This window comes from Molothrus aeneus, chromosome 24, assembly GCF_037042795.1.
Source record: "Molothrus aeneus isolate 106 chromosome 24, BPBGC_Maene_1.0, whole genome shotgun sequence".
Taxonomy (NCBI): Eukaryota; Metazoa; Chordata; class Aves; order Passeriformes; family Icteridae; genus Molothrus; species Molothrus aeneus.
This window is the reverse complement of record NC_089669.1, coordinates 1,624,599-1,639,486: the sequence shown is the minus strand read 5'-3', so window position 1 is coordinate 1,639,486 and position 14,888 is coordinate 1,624,599. Positions and strand designations below refer to the sequence as shown.

General features: G+C 55.7%; 2 protein-coding genes across 2 annotated transcripts; both read left to right on the top strand.

Annotated features, from left to right (window-relative positions):
* Positions 1 to 556: 556 nt before the first annotated feature.
* LOC136566087 (probable E3 ubiquitin-protein ligase makorin-1) lies at positions 557 to 3,035 on the top strand. The gene is made up of 8 exons (XM_066565046.1): positions 557 to 626; positions 1,108 to 1,227; positions 1,326 to 1,612; positions 1,818 to 1,909; positions 2,029 to 2,249; positions 2,482 to 2,592; positions 2,683 to 2,806; positions 2,880 to 3,035. The coding sequence occupies exons 1-8, from the start codon at positions 571 to 573 to the stop codon at positions 3,033 to 3,035; spliced, it is 1,167 nt and encodes a 388-aa protein (XP_066421143.1). The 5' UTR covers positions 557 to 570.
* Positions 3,036 to 4,459: 1,424 nt separating this feature from the next.
* Positions 4,460 to 7,959, top strand: FANCE (FA complementation group E). Its single transcript, XM_066565263.1, has 10 exons — positions 4,460 to 4,701; positions 5,276 to 5,888; positions 5,971 to 6,015; positions 6,300 to 6,359; positions 6,439 to 6,582; positions 6,662 to 6,785; positions 7,283 to 7,358; positions 7,467 to 7,533; positions 7,629 to 7,754; positions 7,861 to 7,959. Exons 1-10 carry the CDS (start codon positions 4,478 to 4,480, stop codon positions 7,957 to 7,959), a joined length of 1,578 nt encoding a protein of 525 aa, XP_066421360.1. The 5' UTR covers positions 4,460 to 4,477.
* Positions 7,960 to 14,888: the final 6,929 nt, after the last annotated feature.

Here is a 14,888-nt window from a genome sequence, read left to right as displayed (position 1 = left end):
TGTGATAAAACACCTGAGAATTTACTCAGGAGGAGCTGGAGATCCCCCAGGCTCCCCTGTGCTCGGCTTGAGTGCTCTGGGGGAAGCTGTTCCACTGCTCCCTGCCTCTCCCATGCAGCTGGGGGCACTGGGAGCCGTGGTGCTGCTGGGCAGGGGTCCCAGGAGACCTGGCTGGAGACCCTCCCTGTGTGGTTACCCCAACAGGCAGCATTACCTTATCCAGCCGTTCCCAGTGTGATGGGGGAGAGAACTGAGAAGTGAAATCCACAGGCTGAGTTAAAGACAGGGCTGAAAAGGAAGGGGGAATAGTAATGGTCAAAGAATTAGAATACACAGAATTTAGTGCTGCAGGCTGGAGTGGTGGCCCCGTGCAGGCTCCTCGCTGCAAAGTCCTTGACTGAGTGTAAACAGTGCTCGGCAGCGGCTGCTATCAACTAGCCCGGGCTTGTCCTCCGCCCCAAACACGTGTCCCCGGCTATTGGGGGAGAACGATCCCAGCAGGACCCATAAATAGCGCTGGGAGGCGGCCTAGCCCCGTTCACTGCTGGGCAAGAGATGGAGGTGGGCTCGATGATGGCATCTGGGCTGTTAAGGACCGAGGCGAGCTCTCTGAGACCCCCGTGCAGGTAAAGGCTTGAGGATGGGGTGGCTGGGAGCAGCTTTTGGGGGAGACAGGCTCGAGATGGGGCCCCTCGCTGTGGGGGTAGGGATGGCCTTGATCCCCCTCCCCATTTCCCCATCCCCTCCGGAGGTGGGGGTGGGCGGCAGCACTCCAGCCATGCCCCCGTTCCTGCCAGCCCCCAGCCAAGGGCTCCCACCCTTCTCCGTGCCCCAGCCCTCGGTACCGCTGCTCCCCCAGCCCCCAGGAGAGCCCCCAGTCCCTGTCCTGGGCCTCCTTTGCTCGGCAATTAGCAGGAGATTAGGCTGGATGGGGCTGGGAGGACCCCCTGGCTCTGCCCTTGGCGAGGGCTCCCAGACACCAGCCAGGGGGGCTTCCAAAATGTGTCCCCAACATATTTTTGGGGGCAAAGCTGGTACCGGGGGGGGGCTCTAGGGCAGGGCTGGAGCAGCGTCTGAGCCCATCCACACTGCTCCCCTGGCTAACAGGAATTTTGCCCGTGGATCCTGCCGGTGGGGCCAGAGCTGCCGCTTCTCACACGACAGAGAGTCAGCCCAGGTCTGCAGGTACTTCCAGCGCGGGTTCTGCCGTTATGGAGAGCAGTGCAGGTAAGGAAGGGCTGTGATGCCATGAGGGTGGGCTGGGAGCCTGGAAGAGCTCTGCTGAACTGATGGGACCCTCTGCATCTGTCCCTGGGCTCCTCCAGCTACCAGCACATGCAGGAGGAGCCAGCGCCAGTAGGAACCCAATATGGTCTGAGGCCTCACTGCCACTGTGGCCAGGAGCCTGGCACTGAGCCCACAGCCGTGGACCAGGACCAGAGGGGAGCCCAGTGCACCACGGCCTGCAGCATGACATGTGTGGCCTTCAAGTTCCCCAAAGTGGAGGTAGACGTGGAAGAGAAAGACAAGAAGAACATCCCAGCAGTTGGTTACATCCCCCGTGGGGCCATCAGTGGAGAATTTGTCCCCACAAAAGCTCGGGGTGCCTCAGGTAGGTGCTAGGCTGCCCAGGGGACCATGACACTGGGGTGGTCATGGTGAAGTAGCCTGTGCATGTTTCTGCCTATGACCAAGCCTGGGCCAGGCTGGGCTGTGGAGAGCTCTGCAGTGTCAGGACTGTCACTGCTGAAGCTGCACACTCTGAGCAGCCCACCCAGGTCTCTGAGCTTTTCCCCTCTAAGACTCTCCTCCTGCAGGCTTCCAGCCACAAGGGCCAGCACTGGAGCCAGACTCCTCTGACCCCAGAGAGGCAGTTTTGGAGACGGCGGCACAGACTGACCCTGCAAAGGTGGGTTTGGGGTCTCCTGTGACCAGGTACTCCCTGTCACCCTGTGCTGCTCCCCGAGGCCAGGGCAGTGACAGAGCCAGGGGGTTCCACGCTGTGCTGGTTCCACGCTCTGCTTGCAGGTCCCTGCAGAGCCAGGTGCTGAGGCAGCCCTGGTCACCCCTGCAGTGCTGAGAGCCCGGAGCGAGGCTGTGGTGTGTGGCATCTGCATGGACAGGGTGTACGAGAAGGCGCTGCCTGAGGAGCGGCTCTTCGGGATCCTCCCGAACTGCAGCCACGCCTACTGCCTGGGCTGCATTCGCAGGTGGCGGCGCAGCCGGGCCTTCCAGAGCGCTGTCATAAAGTGAGTGGCCATGGGGACATGGCAGGGTGGTCACCATTCCCCCTTCTGTGCCCTGAAATTCTTCCTTGGGTCCGGCGATGTGGCTTTGGGATTGGAGTGATTTTGCTTTGAGAACAGGCGCTTCGGAGTGGTGATGGGTATGGGGGTGCTGGGTGAGGCCAGGGTGGGTGCTGAGCCCATGCTCCCTGCTCCCTTCTTGGGACACCCAACTGCACCCATCACCCTCATCCAGGGCCTGCCCAGAGTGCCGGATCCCCTCCAGCTACTACATCCCCCACAAATACTGGATCTCAGATGTGGCTGAGAAGGAGAAGCTCATCAGAGCCTTCAAGGCACGGACAGGGTGAGTGCGTGGCACTGCTGCCAGTGGCAGGGCTGTGGGCTCAGTGCTGCTCTGAGAGCTACACTCACAACTATGCTTGGCATCCCACAGGAAAATCAGGTGCAAATTCTTCCTGCGTGGCTACTGCCCTTTCAGATCAGAGTGCATCTACCTGCACGAGCTGCCTGCCAGCTGGCTGCGGCGGCACAGGCAGCGCCAGCTGAGGATGCCCACGGTAGGTGGGGTGGCACATCCCGGGGCTGGGCTGGGCACTGGGAGCGTGCCTCATCCTCCCCCCTCTGCTGCAGGTGTTCATCCCTTCTTCCTCGGAGAGCTCTGACGAGGAGGATGAGGAGCTCTGCACGCTCGAGTGGGCTCTCACCCTGGCCATGCTGGAGACAGAATTTCCCCACTCGATTTATGGCCACGAGATGCTTCTCATCGACTTCAGCGATTCTGACTGAGTCGTGGGGGGACCACGCTGGGCCTGGGTGCTGCTTTGACTCCTGCCATTGTTTTGGGGTGGCTCCAGCCGCGGGGGTGCTGCAGGGCTGGGGTGGGATGGGGAAGAGTCTGTCTGGCATTGATGGGTGCACCGGGGGAGACTCAGGGCACAGCCCCCCTGCTCTTGCCCTGGTGCCCACTCTGCGCCCGTGGCAGACCCACGGGTGGGGTGGGCTGGGTGCTTGCAGGCAGCGGGGGGGTCTGACATCCACGGCGGGGACCGGGCAGCAAGGGGGGCACTGTTTTAAACTCTTTTTAGCCAAATCCGGGAATAACGAAATAAAACGGGTTGTGTAACGCTACGCTTCCGGGTGCCTGTGGGCTGCGGGATCCACCCTCGGGGGAGAGTGGGGGGAGGCGGTGTTTGGGTTGGAATTTAAGGGATATTTGCATAATGAACTCGTTTGCGGGCAGTCCGGCTGCGATGCCGGGGCGGGGCATGGGGCCCGCGGGCGGAGCGCGGCGGGGACGGGGAAACAGCGGCGGGTGAGTGTGCGGGGCCAGCCCTGAGTGAGTGTGCGGGGACAGCCCCGAGTGTGCCCGGGACAGCTCTGAGTGAGTGTGCGGGGCCAGCTCTAAGTGAGTGTGCCCGGGACAGCGGCGGGTGAGTGTGCGGGGCCTGCCCCGAGTGTGCCCGGTCCTGACCGGGGCGGTGCTCGGGGCCCGGGGGAGCCGCACCGGCAGCGCCCCCGGGAGGGATCGGCGTTGGGCTGGGGGTGCGTGCGGGGCTGCCAGCCAAGGGGTGATGGAGGGCACGGAGGGACTCCCGGTGCTCTCCCGCATCCTCGGCTGGGGAGAGGTAAAGGCAGCTGCCCAGGTTGATGCCGGGGTGGGCGCCGAGCATGGACAGGCAGGTCCTGATCGTCCCGTGCCTCCCGAGTGGGACCCGTGTCCGGTCAAGCTGGGGTCAACTATGTGATAAGAATGTGCTTGGTGTGCCATTGGGAGTTAGATATTTTCTTGTACGTACGAAAACATAGGCCTGGATTATCGCTACCGCAAGTTCTAGAATAGTTATTAAGAAGAGCACTAGTAAGGTTAGGAGTGAGACTGCTGATACTGTGGAGGACAAGGCTGTTGTAGCTGTGGAGATCAGCTGGATGAGGAGGTGGCCTGCTGTGAGGTTGGCTGTTAGGGGCACACCCAGTGCTAATGGGAGAATTAGTAGGGTTGTTTCGATGGGCAGGGATTAACGGGGTGGGGGTGCCTTCTGGTAGGAGGTGTGACCCGTGTGTGGCTGTTCCCTTTTTTTGTCATCCGCGTCCGGCTGTGTCCATTGTCCGGCTGTCCCCCGTGTCCGGCTGTCCCCCGTGTGTGTGCCCCGTCTCCGGTGTCCCCGTGTGTGTGACCGTCGCCGGTGTCCCCGTGTCCCGCAGGCGGCTGTGCAGCCCCGGCCGCAGCGATGGAGCCGCGGTGCCCGCCCTGGCTGCCGCGGTGTCCCCGGCCGTGCCGCCTCCTGCTGCGCTCCCTGTGCTCCGGCCCCGCGGGGGCCATGGCCGCGCTGCGGGCGCTGCAGCGGAGCCGGCCCCGGGACGGAGCGGGGCTGGCGTTCCCCTGGCCGGCTCTCACCGCAGCCCTGTGCGCCGAGGAGCCCTCGCTGGAGGGGCCAGAGGACACCCTGGCTGTGTGAGTTGGATACGTTTCTAAAACTCGGTGTTTTGCGGGAGTTTTGGGTGCCAGGTGCACAATTTTGGGTGTCAGGTGCACAAACTACAACTAATAGCAACCCAAACTGCCACTGCCCTCCATTCCAGCCTAATCAAAGCCTGCTTAGGATCATTCACCCTATCCATTCTCATCATCCTCATATCTGCATGCAGAAACAACCAATGGCCCTCAATCTTTGTAAAAATCCACAGAAACAACCAATGGCCCTCAGTCTTTGTAAAAATCCACAGAAACAACCAATGGCCCTCAATCTTCATAAAAATCCACAGAAACAACCAATGGCCCTCAAGCTTCATAAAAATCCATAGAAACAACCAATGACCCTCAAGCTTCATAAAAATCCACTTTCCCTCGTGCACTGGCCCATACATGAAGCTGGGATCATAGCAGTGACCCACTGGTGTCCCAGCTCGTGTCTGCAAAAGCATCAGGTGCCTCCTCTTGCTCCCTGGTGCTGTGGGACTCTGCTCCACGGGGTGGGTTGGGCTCAGGACAGGGGATTTGCTCTGACCATTCACCTCTCCTTTTCCAGCAAGCCACGGCTGCTGCTGCTGCCTGTTTTGTGCCAGAGGAACCTCTTCTCCCTGCTCCTGGTGGTGCAGGATGCAGTGCCACGGAACTGCCTTCACCAGCTGCTCCAGGCCTTGGAGCAGCATTCCCGTGTGGATCCCTGGGTGCAGGCACTGGGGGATCTGCTCCAGCAGGGACCAAGGGCACAGGAGAGCTCCCCACATCCCACTGCCCTTTCTGCTGCGTGCCAGCAGCAGCTTAGGGGCCTGTGCCAGAAAATTGCCCAGAAGAAACCAGAGGGACAAAGAAAATTGAGCTGGTGCTTCAGCAAGCAGGCTGGTGCCCCTGACTCTGTGCCTGAAGGTGGGAAGCGTAAGGAAGTGTCTGAGGAGAGCCTGGAGTTGGACAGTGAGAGAGAGGGGAAGAGGTTGTTGCTGGAGGAGGTGGCATTTGAGCCCCAGGAATGTGGAGATGTGGCAGAGGTGGAAGAGGAGGTGCCTGAGGAGCCTTCAGGGGACACATCTGCTCAGAGCACAGATAAGGCTGCTCAGGACAGCTCCCAGCAGGATGCAGCTGGGGAGCCCAGGAGGACTTCCCAGACAGAGCTGGCAGCAGAGGTCCAGTCCTTTGTCCAGGTACTGGGCAGGGTTTGCTGTCCCCTCCCAGCCAGGGAGCCTTTACTGCCTGATTCCCATTCCTTCATCTCATTTCCCTCAGGTGCATGGACAGGGGCTGAAAATGCTGCTGCTGCAGGAGTCCAGTGTAAGTGGTGGCTTCTGTCCCTCTCCTGGAGCTGATGCTCTATACAGGCTGGTGCCAGGGCCTCGGGAGGGGTGGAAAAGGAGCTGGATTTCGCAGATGGGGATAAAAAGCCCTGTTGGCACCTCCTCTGGGCTTGGGATAGCAACACCTGCCTGCACCTTGCAGGTGTGAGGGGCTGCCTGTGGGCTCAGCCCTGACAGACACAGGGCAAGGGAGAAGCCCTGGAGCTGTATTTTGTATTCTGGTTTCTTTGGTGCTTTACTCAGGACAGTGTTTCTCTCCAGCGCTCCGAGCTGCACACCCCTTCCAAGCTGAGCATCCTGAACACCTGCACCCCCAGCCAGGTGAGCCCCAGCACCCCTGCTGCAGCTGCTGCAGGGTCCTGCTGCTGTCCCTAATGCCCCATGCCCTGTGCCACCCCAGCTCGAGGGGCTGTGCTCCTTCCTGCAGCTCTCCACGTGCCCAGAGCCCTCCCTGGTGCGTTTCTGCAGCTGGCTGCTGCCTCTGAGCCCTGCCCTCAGCCACACCAGCGCAGCCATCCTGGCACAGCAGCTCTTCCTCAGGCGGGTACGTGTCATGGCAGCGGAGGTTCCTGCTCCCCATTCCCCTCTCCACTGTCCCCAGCTCCTGCCTTTTGTGTCCCCAGGTCCTGGCCCTCACCCAGCCGCCTTCCCGACACCTCATGGCTGCCCTGACTTCGTTTTGCTCCAAGTATTCCCATCCCCTGTGCCGTGTGCTGGTGGCTGCAGTGCTGCAGGGGCCAGGGGAAGGTGTGCAGGGCTGCTGGGAGCTGTGGCTGTTTGTGGGTGGCATTTGTCACATGTTAGGAACCATGGACGCCTGGGGTTGGTTTTTTCTGGGCAGGTGAACACTTGGGGGTTGGGATGGGAGATGGGTTTACAGATGAAGTGGGAGGGCTGGCTAGGCTGGCTTCTGGCTTATTTTTTCCCAAAGGACAGTTCCCATCTCTCCATGATTGGGGGGCTCCTGGCAGCTCCTAATGCTCAGGGCAGAGCTCCCCTTGTGCTGCTGTGAGGAGAGGGGGAACCCCTGCCACAGTGTCCCCTTTTCCCAGAGACAGGAGCTGTTTAAACCCTTGCTGCAGCTGGGCAAAGGAAGCAGGATTATCCTCAGCAGCAGGAGGAGGCACTGGGTGGTTTCTGTCTGTCCTGACTGGCACATACACCTGTGAAGAGGTGCCAGGAAGAGCCAGGCACCTCCCCATGGATTTGGCAGCCTCTGGAGGCTCTCCCTTGCTGCTTTGCAGGTGCTGAGCAGACCAAGCTGCTGTGTGAGCTGGTGGAGGAGTGCCTGGAGCCCCACTCTGTGCAGCTGGTGCTGAGGTGAGGGGTCACAGGGCTGGCAGCTCTGCTTTGGCCTCACTGTCCAGCCTGCCTGGGAGCACCAGCCAGGCCACAGAGCAGCACCTTTCCTCTTCACTGTCCTTGCAGCAAAGTCCTGGAGGTGCCTTTGTCAGAGAAGCTCCTGCCAGTGCTGCAGGCCATGCTGGGGCGGCAGGTGAGGAGCCCCCCTTGTCCCATGGGTGTCCTTGGTGACACCAGCAGTGCTGGAGCAAGGACCCATTCTCTTACCTGCCCCTGGGCCTTTTCCAGGAGGTGCTGCCCCCTGAGCTCCTGGACCTGCTGGTCCTGACTCTGTGCCAGCAGGCTCCAGCCTTTGCCACGTCACTGAACTTTGCCAGGCTGGTGACAGCCGTGCTCACGGTGTACCAGAACCAGGTGAGCCCAGCCAGGGCTGCTCCTGCAGCTCCTGGGGCCCAGCCAAGAGCTCTCAGGTGAGGTCCTGGCAGGGCAGGGCCCTGAGCTGGTGCTGCCTCCGCCCCAGGTCAGCCCAGCTCACAGGAGCAGCCTGGCTGCTGTCCTGGACCGGAGCACTGCGGTGCTGAAGAAATCCCTGCAGGCTGTGCTGGAAGGGGCCAGGTGAGTGGGGACAGGTCCCTGTCATGGCAGCCTCTGCACCCTGGGCTGCCCCAGGGTCTGGAAGCAGAAGGTGCCACCCCTGCCATGCCAGAGCTGTGCAGAGCTGGGTATGGCAGTGACTTTCCTCATCCTGATTTTTGTCTTTCCTCAGGTGATCACCCAAAGGAATCATGAGGGGGCAGCTTCCTGGTGTGGAGGACACAGCAGCAGCCACAGCCACCCTCACTGGGTTCTCCCTGCTTGGGTGGGACCCTGTGAGTGGGGTCTGCTGCCCACAGAGTGCCCAGAGCCTCCTGGCAGCACCTGGGCTGAGGGGGCTCAGGCTGGGCAGTGCCATCCCAGCCCCCCTCACTCCTGGGGCTCAGAGGGGTCTTGGTTGAACAATCCACGTTTCCATGAACAACCCATGTATTCTCATGAACGATCCAGGTGTTTCCAGGTGTTTCTGTGTGTGTTCTCCTGCCACACTCTACAAGGTGACCTGGCCCCCCTGTGCTGGGGGGAGGACACAGCCCATGGAGAACTTCCAGCTCCTGAGTTCTTACTGCCCAAAACCCATCACTGAGCCAGGACAGACATTGATTTGAGGCTGTATGGAGTTGATCATTCTGGATTTAGTTCACTCTCTTGATTTTACCTCAGCTGATTCCAAGGCACAAGCTCTGTGCACGTCCACGTTCCTCCCCAACAGCCCAGGCAGTGGTGCAGGCTGGGCTGCTGCTTTGTGTATCTGATCTGCTGGGATTTACAGATCTCTGGGTGCAGGAGAGCAGCATTTAACTGAATTCCAGCTGAATTTAGCTGGAAAATTTTAGTGTTCTGCTTTAAAGCCACCTTTCTTTCCTGTTTGCCTGGCCCGTGAGGGGCCCTGCTGTGTGTGACACATTTCTGGTGATGATGACACTGCTCATGGCCCTAATAGTGCTTGTGTGGCATGACTCTGCTCAAAGTTCTGTCCTGTATTTTTGAAAGTACCCACTGGAAACCTCATCCAGGCACCTCCTGGTCTGAGGACTGGGAAGAAAAGGTTGGGACAGAGAACTCAGGCAGGTAGAGCTGGGGTTTCAATGGAGGTTTTGAAGCATTGCATATTTCAGGAACTATTTAAAAATCCATAAACATCTACAAAGGGAGAAGGAGGATTAGAATATGCATGTGTGACTGCTCCAGGTTTGCTCAGTAATGTTCAGATCCCAGCCAGAGGAAGGAAAGTCTGAAGCATTAGGTGACACTCTTAAGGCTGAGAGCCAGGTTTCTTTACATAAGAATCTCTTAAGCTATTTTAGGTGGCAGTGGACTGATGAGGCTTCAAAATCCACATTAGCTGGAGGATGGAAACCTCCAGGGAGCCAGATTGTTGATGTGTTTGCATTCCACTGAGTTAGTGGCTGAGTAAAGTGGAGCTATTGTAGGGCTGCCCAAAACATGACATAAATAGAAATTGTGCCATGATCATCAAAGGTCTAAGCCTGCTCTTCTGGCTTTATTCGGCAGCAGGCTCTGATCTTTGCAGTTTCCCTGCAGAGCTTCTACCAAGTGACCTCAGTGTCATTGTCCCCAGTGCTCTGCCTGGCTGTGGCTGTTGGTCACATGGAGGTGACCACTGCCTTGAGGCAAGAGCCTTCTTGGCCCTGGTTTTGCCTTTGCCTAGTGACAAACAAACCAAAAGCTCTGTACTGCAGGGTGAACTCTCTCCTCCTTGCTGTGACACCTGGGCTGGCAGGGATGACACAGTGACCTCGGCCAGCCCATGCTGCCTGTGCCATCATCACCTGGCACTGACGTGTTTGATGAAAAGCCTTTCGCTGGGATTTTTCTCCTGAGAAGCCTCAGAACAGAAATGGAACCAATAACGATCTGCTGGCTGTGGAGTGTGGGCTGGAGGTGGTTTAGCAACAGGGGCATCTTGGACTGGTCTCCTGTGCATTGTTTCTACTTGATGACCAATCATGGTGCAGCTGTGTCGGGGCTGTGAGCAGTCCCAGGTTTTTATTATTCATTCCTTTCCAGCTTTCTGATGTCTCCTTGATCTTTTAGTATAGTTCTAATATCCCATTTTCTTTTAATATAATAGCGATAATAAAATAATAAATCAGGCTTCTATTAGGAGAAGTCAAGATTCTCATCTCTTCCCTCGTCCTGGGGACCCTCAAACACCACCACAATCACCGGCTTGAGCTGGTCTGGGCAGCACAAAATAAAATTCAAAAAAGCTTTAAAAATAGAAAAATTAAAAATAAAATTTAAATTAAAAAATAAAATTAATTAAAAAGAAATGAAAAACAAAATAAAAACCCTAAAGTACATTAAAGCACGACTGTCGCAAAAGGTGCCATAAAGCACCGGGCAGCACAAAATAAATTAAAAAAAAAATTAATTAAAAATAACTTAAAAAATAATTTAAAAAAATTTTTAAAAGCTTTAAAAATAGAAAAATTTAAAAATAAAATTTAAATTAAAAATAAAATTTTAAAAATAAAATTAATTAAAAATAAATGAAAAACAAAATAAAAACCCTAAAGTGCTGTAAAGTGAGACTGTCGTAAAACTGCCGTAAAGCACCGGGCAGCACAAAATAAAATTTAAAAAAACCTTTAAAAATAGAAAAATTAAAAATAAAACTTAAATTAAAAAATAAAATTCAAAAAATAAAATTAATTAAAAATAAATGAAAAACAAAATAAAAAACCTAAAGTTCCGTAAAGTGCGACTGTCGTAAAACTGCCGTAAAGCACCGGGCAGCACAAAATAAAATTAAAAAAACCCTTTAAAAATAAAAAAATTAAAAATAAAATTTAAATTAAAAAATAAAATTAATTAAAAATAAATGAAAAACAAAATAAAAAACCTAAAGTTCCGTAAAGTGCGACTGTCGTAAAACTGCCGTAAAGCACCGGGCAGCACAAAATAAAATTAAAAAAACCCTTTAAAAATAAAAAAATTAAAAATAAAATTTAAATTAAAAAATAAAATTAATTAAAAATAAATGAAAAACAAAATAAAAAACCTAAAGTTCCGTAAAGTGCGACTGTCATAAAACTGCCGTAAAGCACCGGGCAGCACAAAATAAAATTAAAAAAACCCTTTAAAAATAAAAAAATTAAAAATAAAATTTAAATTTAAAAAAAAATTTAAAAATAAAATTAATTAAAAATAAAAACAAAATAAAAACCCTAAAGTGCTGTAAAGTGCGACTGTCATAAAACTACCGTAAAGCACCGGGCAGCACAAAATAAAATTTAAAAAAAAGCTTTAAAAATAGAAAAATTAAAAATAAAATTTAAATTAAAAAAAAATTAAAAAAATAAAATTTCAAAAATAAATGAAAAACAAAATAAAAACCCTAAAGTGCATTAAAGTGCGACTGTCGTAAAACTGCCGTAAAGCACCGGGCAGCACAAAATAAAAAAAAAAATTAAAAAAAAAAATTAATTAAAAATAAATTTAAAAATAATTTAAAAAAATTTTTAAAAACCCTTTAAAAATAGAAAAATTAAAAATAAAATTTAAATTAAAAACAAAAATTTAAAAACAAAATTGATTAAAAAGAAATGAAAAACAAAAAAATACCCCTAAAGTGCCGTAAAGTGCGACTGTCATAAAACTGCTGTAAAGCACTGGGCAGCACAAAATAAAATTAAAAAAAAAAAAAAAAAAAGCTTTAAAAATAAAAAAATTAAAAATAAAATTTAAATTAAAAAATAAAATTTAAAAAATAAAATTATTAAAAATAAAAGAAAATCAAAATAAAACCCTCCAAGTGCCGTAAAAGGTGCCGTAAAGCGCGACTGTCGTAAAAGGTGCCGTAAAAGCAACACTGTCGTAAAAGGTGCCGTAAAGCAACACTGTCGTAAAAGGTGCCGTAAAGCGCGACTGTCGTAAAAGGTGCCGTAAAGCAACACTGTCGTAAAAGGTGCCGTAAAGCAGCACTGTCGTAAAAAGGCGCCGTAAAGCAGCACTGTCGTAAAAGGTGCCGTAAAGCGCGACTGTCGTAAAAGGTGCCGTAAAGTGCGACTGTCGTAAAAGGTGCCGTAAAGCGCGACTGTCGTAAAAGGTGCCGTAAAGCGCGACTGGCCGTAAAGCGCGACTGTCGTAAAAGGTGCCGTAAAGCAGCACTGTCGTAAAAAGGTGCCGTAAAGCGCGACTGTCGTAAAAGGTGCCGTAAAGCAGAACTGTCGTAAAATGTGCCGTAAAGCAGAACTGTCGTAAAAAGGTGCCGTTAAGCGCGACTGTCGTAAAAGGTGCCGTAAAGAGCGACTGTCGTAAAAGGTGCCGTAAAGCAGAACTGTCGTAAGTAAAGCGCGACTGTCGTAAAAGGTGTCGTAAAGCGCGACTGTCGTAAAAGGTGCCGTAAAGCGCGACTGTCGTAAAAGGTGCCGTAAAGCGCGACTGTCGTAAAAGGTGCCGTAAAGCAACACTGTCGTAAAAGGTGCCGTAAAGCGCGACTGGCCGTAAAGCGCGACTGTCGTAAAAGGGGCCGTAAAGCGCGACTGTCGTAAAAAGGGGCCGTAAAGCAACACTGTCATAAAAGGGCCATTAAGCGCAATTGTCATAAAGTTAAATTACTGCAACAGGAGTTATGAAAACCAAATGCTGACTGTTTGGCCGTGTTTACCAGAGACTTTTGGGACACAGTTGTTAATAAGCACTTTATTAGTATCTCCCACCGGGAGATGGCTGCCGCGGAGCCGGCCCCAGCTTGCCGGGCGCTGCTTGAGCTGTGTTTGCCGCACGGGGGATGCCCGCAGTAGCCGCCCCGCCCCTTCTGCGACTCCGCCCCTCGCCGCCGCGAGTCTCCAGCGGGACACGCCCCCCCCTCCCCATCGGACCGCACAGCTCCGGCACCCGCGGCGCTGCTCGCCACTGTCGCCCCGCCCCCGCGGTCGCGATATCCGTCCCCCCGGCCCCTCCCACCGCTCCCGCCATCCCCGCCTTTGCCATCCCGTTGGTCCCTGCTGTCCCGGCTACCGCGGGCCCCGCCCCTCAGTCCCGCCCACCAGCGTCACCGCGGCCCCGCCCCCCCCTCCCCCGACGCTTTCCCCCCGCTACCCGCGGGGGCGGCCGCTCCTCCCGCCCCCAAGTCCCCCTCGCCCCCTTTGCCGACACAGCGCCGGTGGCGGCCCAAGTCCCGTCGCTGCTGCATTTTTGCAGTCTTCTGTGGCTCCCGGATCTGCGGTGCCGGGCGCGCCTGGCTCAGCCGCGCCAGGCGTCCCCAGCGCCCCTCGTGCACGTTGCCTCTCCCGCGCCTGGCGCCGCCCCTGCCCGCCGGGCCAGCAGCCACCCCAGCCCCCAGCGGCGGCGCGCCGCGCTCCAGCCGCCGACTCCCCCACCGCCCGCCATGGCCCCCCCGCGGCAGCCTCCCGCCGCCTCCACGCCGCTCCTCCCGCCGCCCCGGGATCATCTCCCGCTGCCGCGGTCGCCCCGCTGCCGCCCGTGGTCGCCCTCCCGCTCCTGCCGCTGCCGCTCCATGGCGGGCCGAGCCGTGCCTTCCCCACCGCGGCCCCCCGCTTCAGAGCTGCCGGATGGCGCGGCTCCGCCGCCTCCTGCAACCACGGCCGTCCCGTCGTTCCCTTCCGCAGCCGCAGCCCCGTCCCCCATTTCCGCAGCTCCGCCGCTTCCCGCACCCCCCGGCCCGCCCGCCGCTGCCCGCCGCTGCCCGCCGCTGCCCGCCGCTGCCCGCCGCTGCCCGCCGCTGCCCGCCGCTGCCCGCCGCTGCCCGCCGCTGCCCGCCGCTGCCCGCCGCTGCCATAACCGCCGCACCAGCGATATCACTCCGCGCCGCCTCATCCAACCACAGCGCCCTTTCCGGGATCAGCCGCACGCATGCGCAGTTCTATCTCACGGCGCCGCCGCCGCCGCCGCCCCCCACTGCTTTCGCCGCAGCTTTGGTACAGCCCGGTCCCGGTTCCGAGCCGCTGCGTGCCGCTGTCCGGCCACGGCCGGCATCCCCGTGCCCTGTCACGCCGCTTCCGCCGCCACCGGGTCCGTACACGGCACCACAGCAGGCGAATACAGCAGCGCCCTGCATGTATCCTTCCGCGTCTCTCCCTGTGCCGGAGATTGAAGAGCCGGGCACCGAGAGATCCCCCCCCGCCTCCGCAGCGCGATACCTGGGGCACCGAGAGATCCCCCTCCCCTCCGCAGCGCGATACCGGGGGCACCGAGAGATTCCCCCCCCCCCCCCCCCGCCGCAGCGCGATACCGGGGGCACCGAGAGATTCCCCCCCACCCCCCCCCCCCCCGCCGCAGCGCGATACCGGGGGCGCCTCCGCGTTTTCGCCTTCCGCCCTCCTAGCACCGAGTGGGACTACTTTGTGTCACGATTCCACAAACGAAGGAGGTTGGCAGCACAGAAAACTTCACTTTGACTCCTCTTGACCCTTTCAAGAACTTTGGAATCCATCCTGAACAGCGCAGAGGGGTGGATGCAGCACAAAACATCAGTCAGATTTTACAGATCAGCAGAGCCTTGGCCAAGGGTGGCGGGAGTGCCAGGACTGGCTCTGTCCTTGTCCTGATTTAGGAGCAGTGATGGGGAAGGGACTGGTCTGAAGCTTTGTGTTAGACCTTTCCTAGGCTGGAGGTAGCAGATAGTCTATGATTTTCATCCAGTTTACTTGTGATAATGGGCAGTGGTTCCTTACCTGCTTCCTCTTCTGTTTGTAGATTTTTACTTCACATTACAGAGGGGAATTCCCTTTTTGGTCTCGTAGTTCTTGGGTTTTTTTGAAGGAAATTCATTATATGCAGTTGCATGGGTCGTCTGTCCACTGTGCTGCTTCCACACCCTGCACAGGGATTTTTGAACCAGTTTCATGACAAGATGATTCCTCCTCTGCCCAGGTGCCTTCGTGGGGCTGTGGTCAGGCAGCATGAACCTCTTTGGGGTGAGCAGGGCTGTGGAGTCTGTGGATGTTAAATACCAGACAGCTG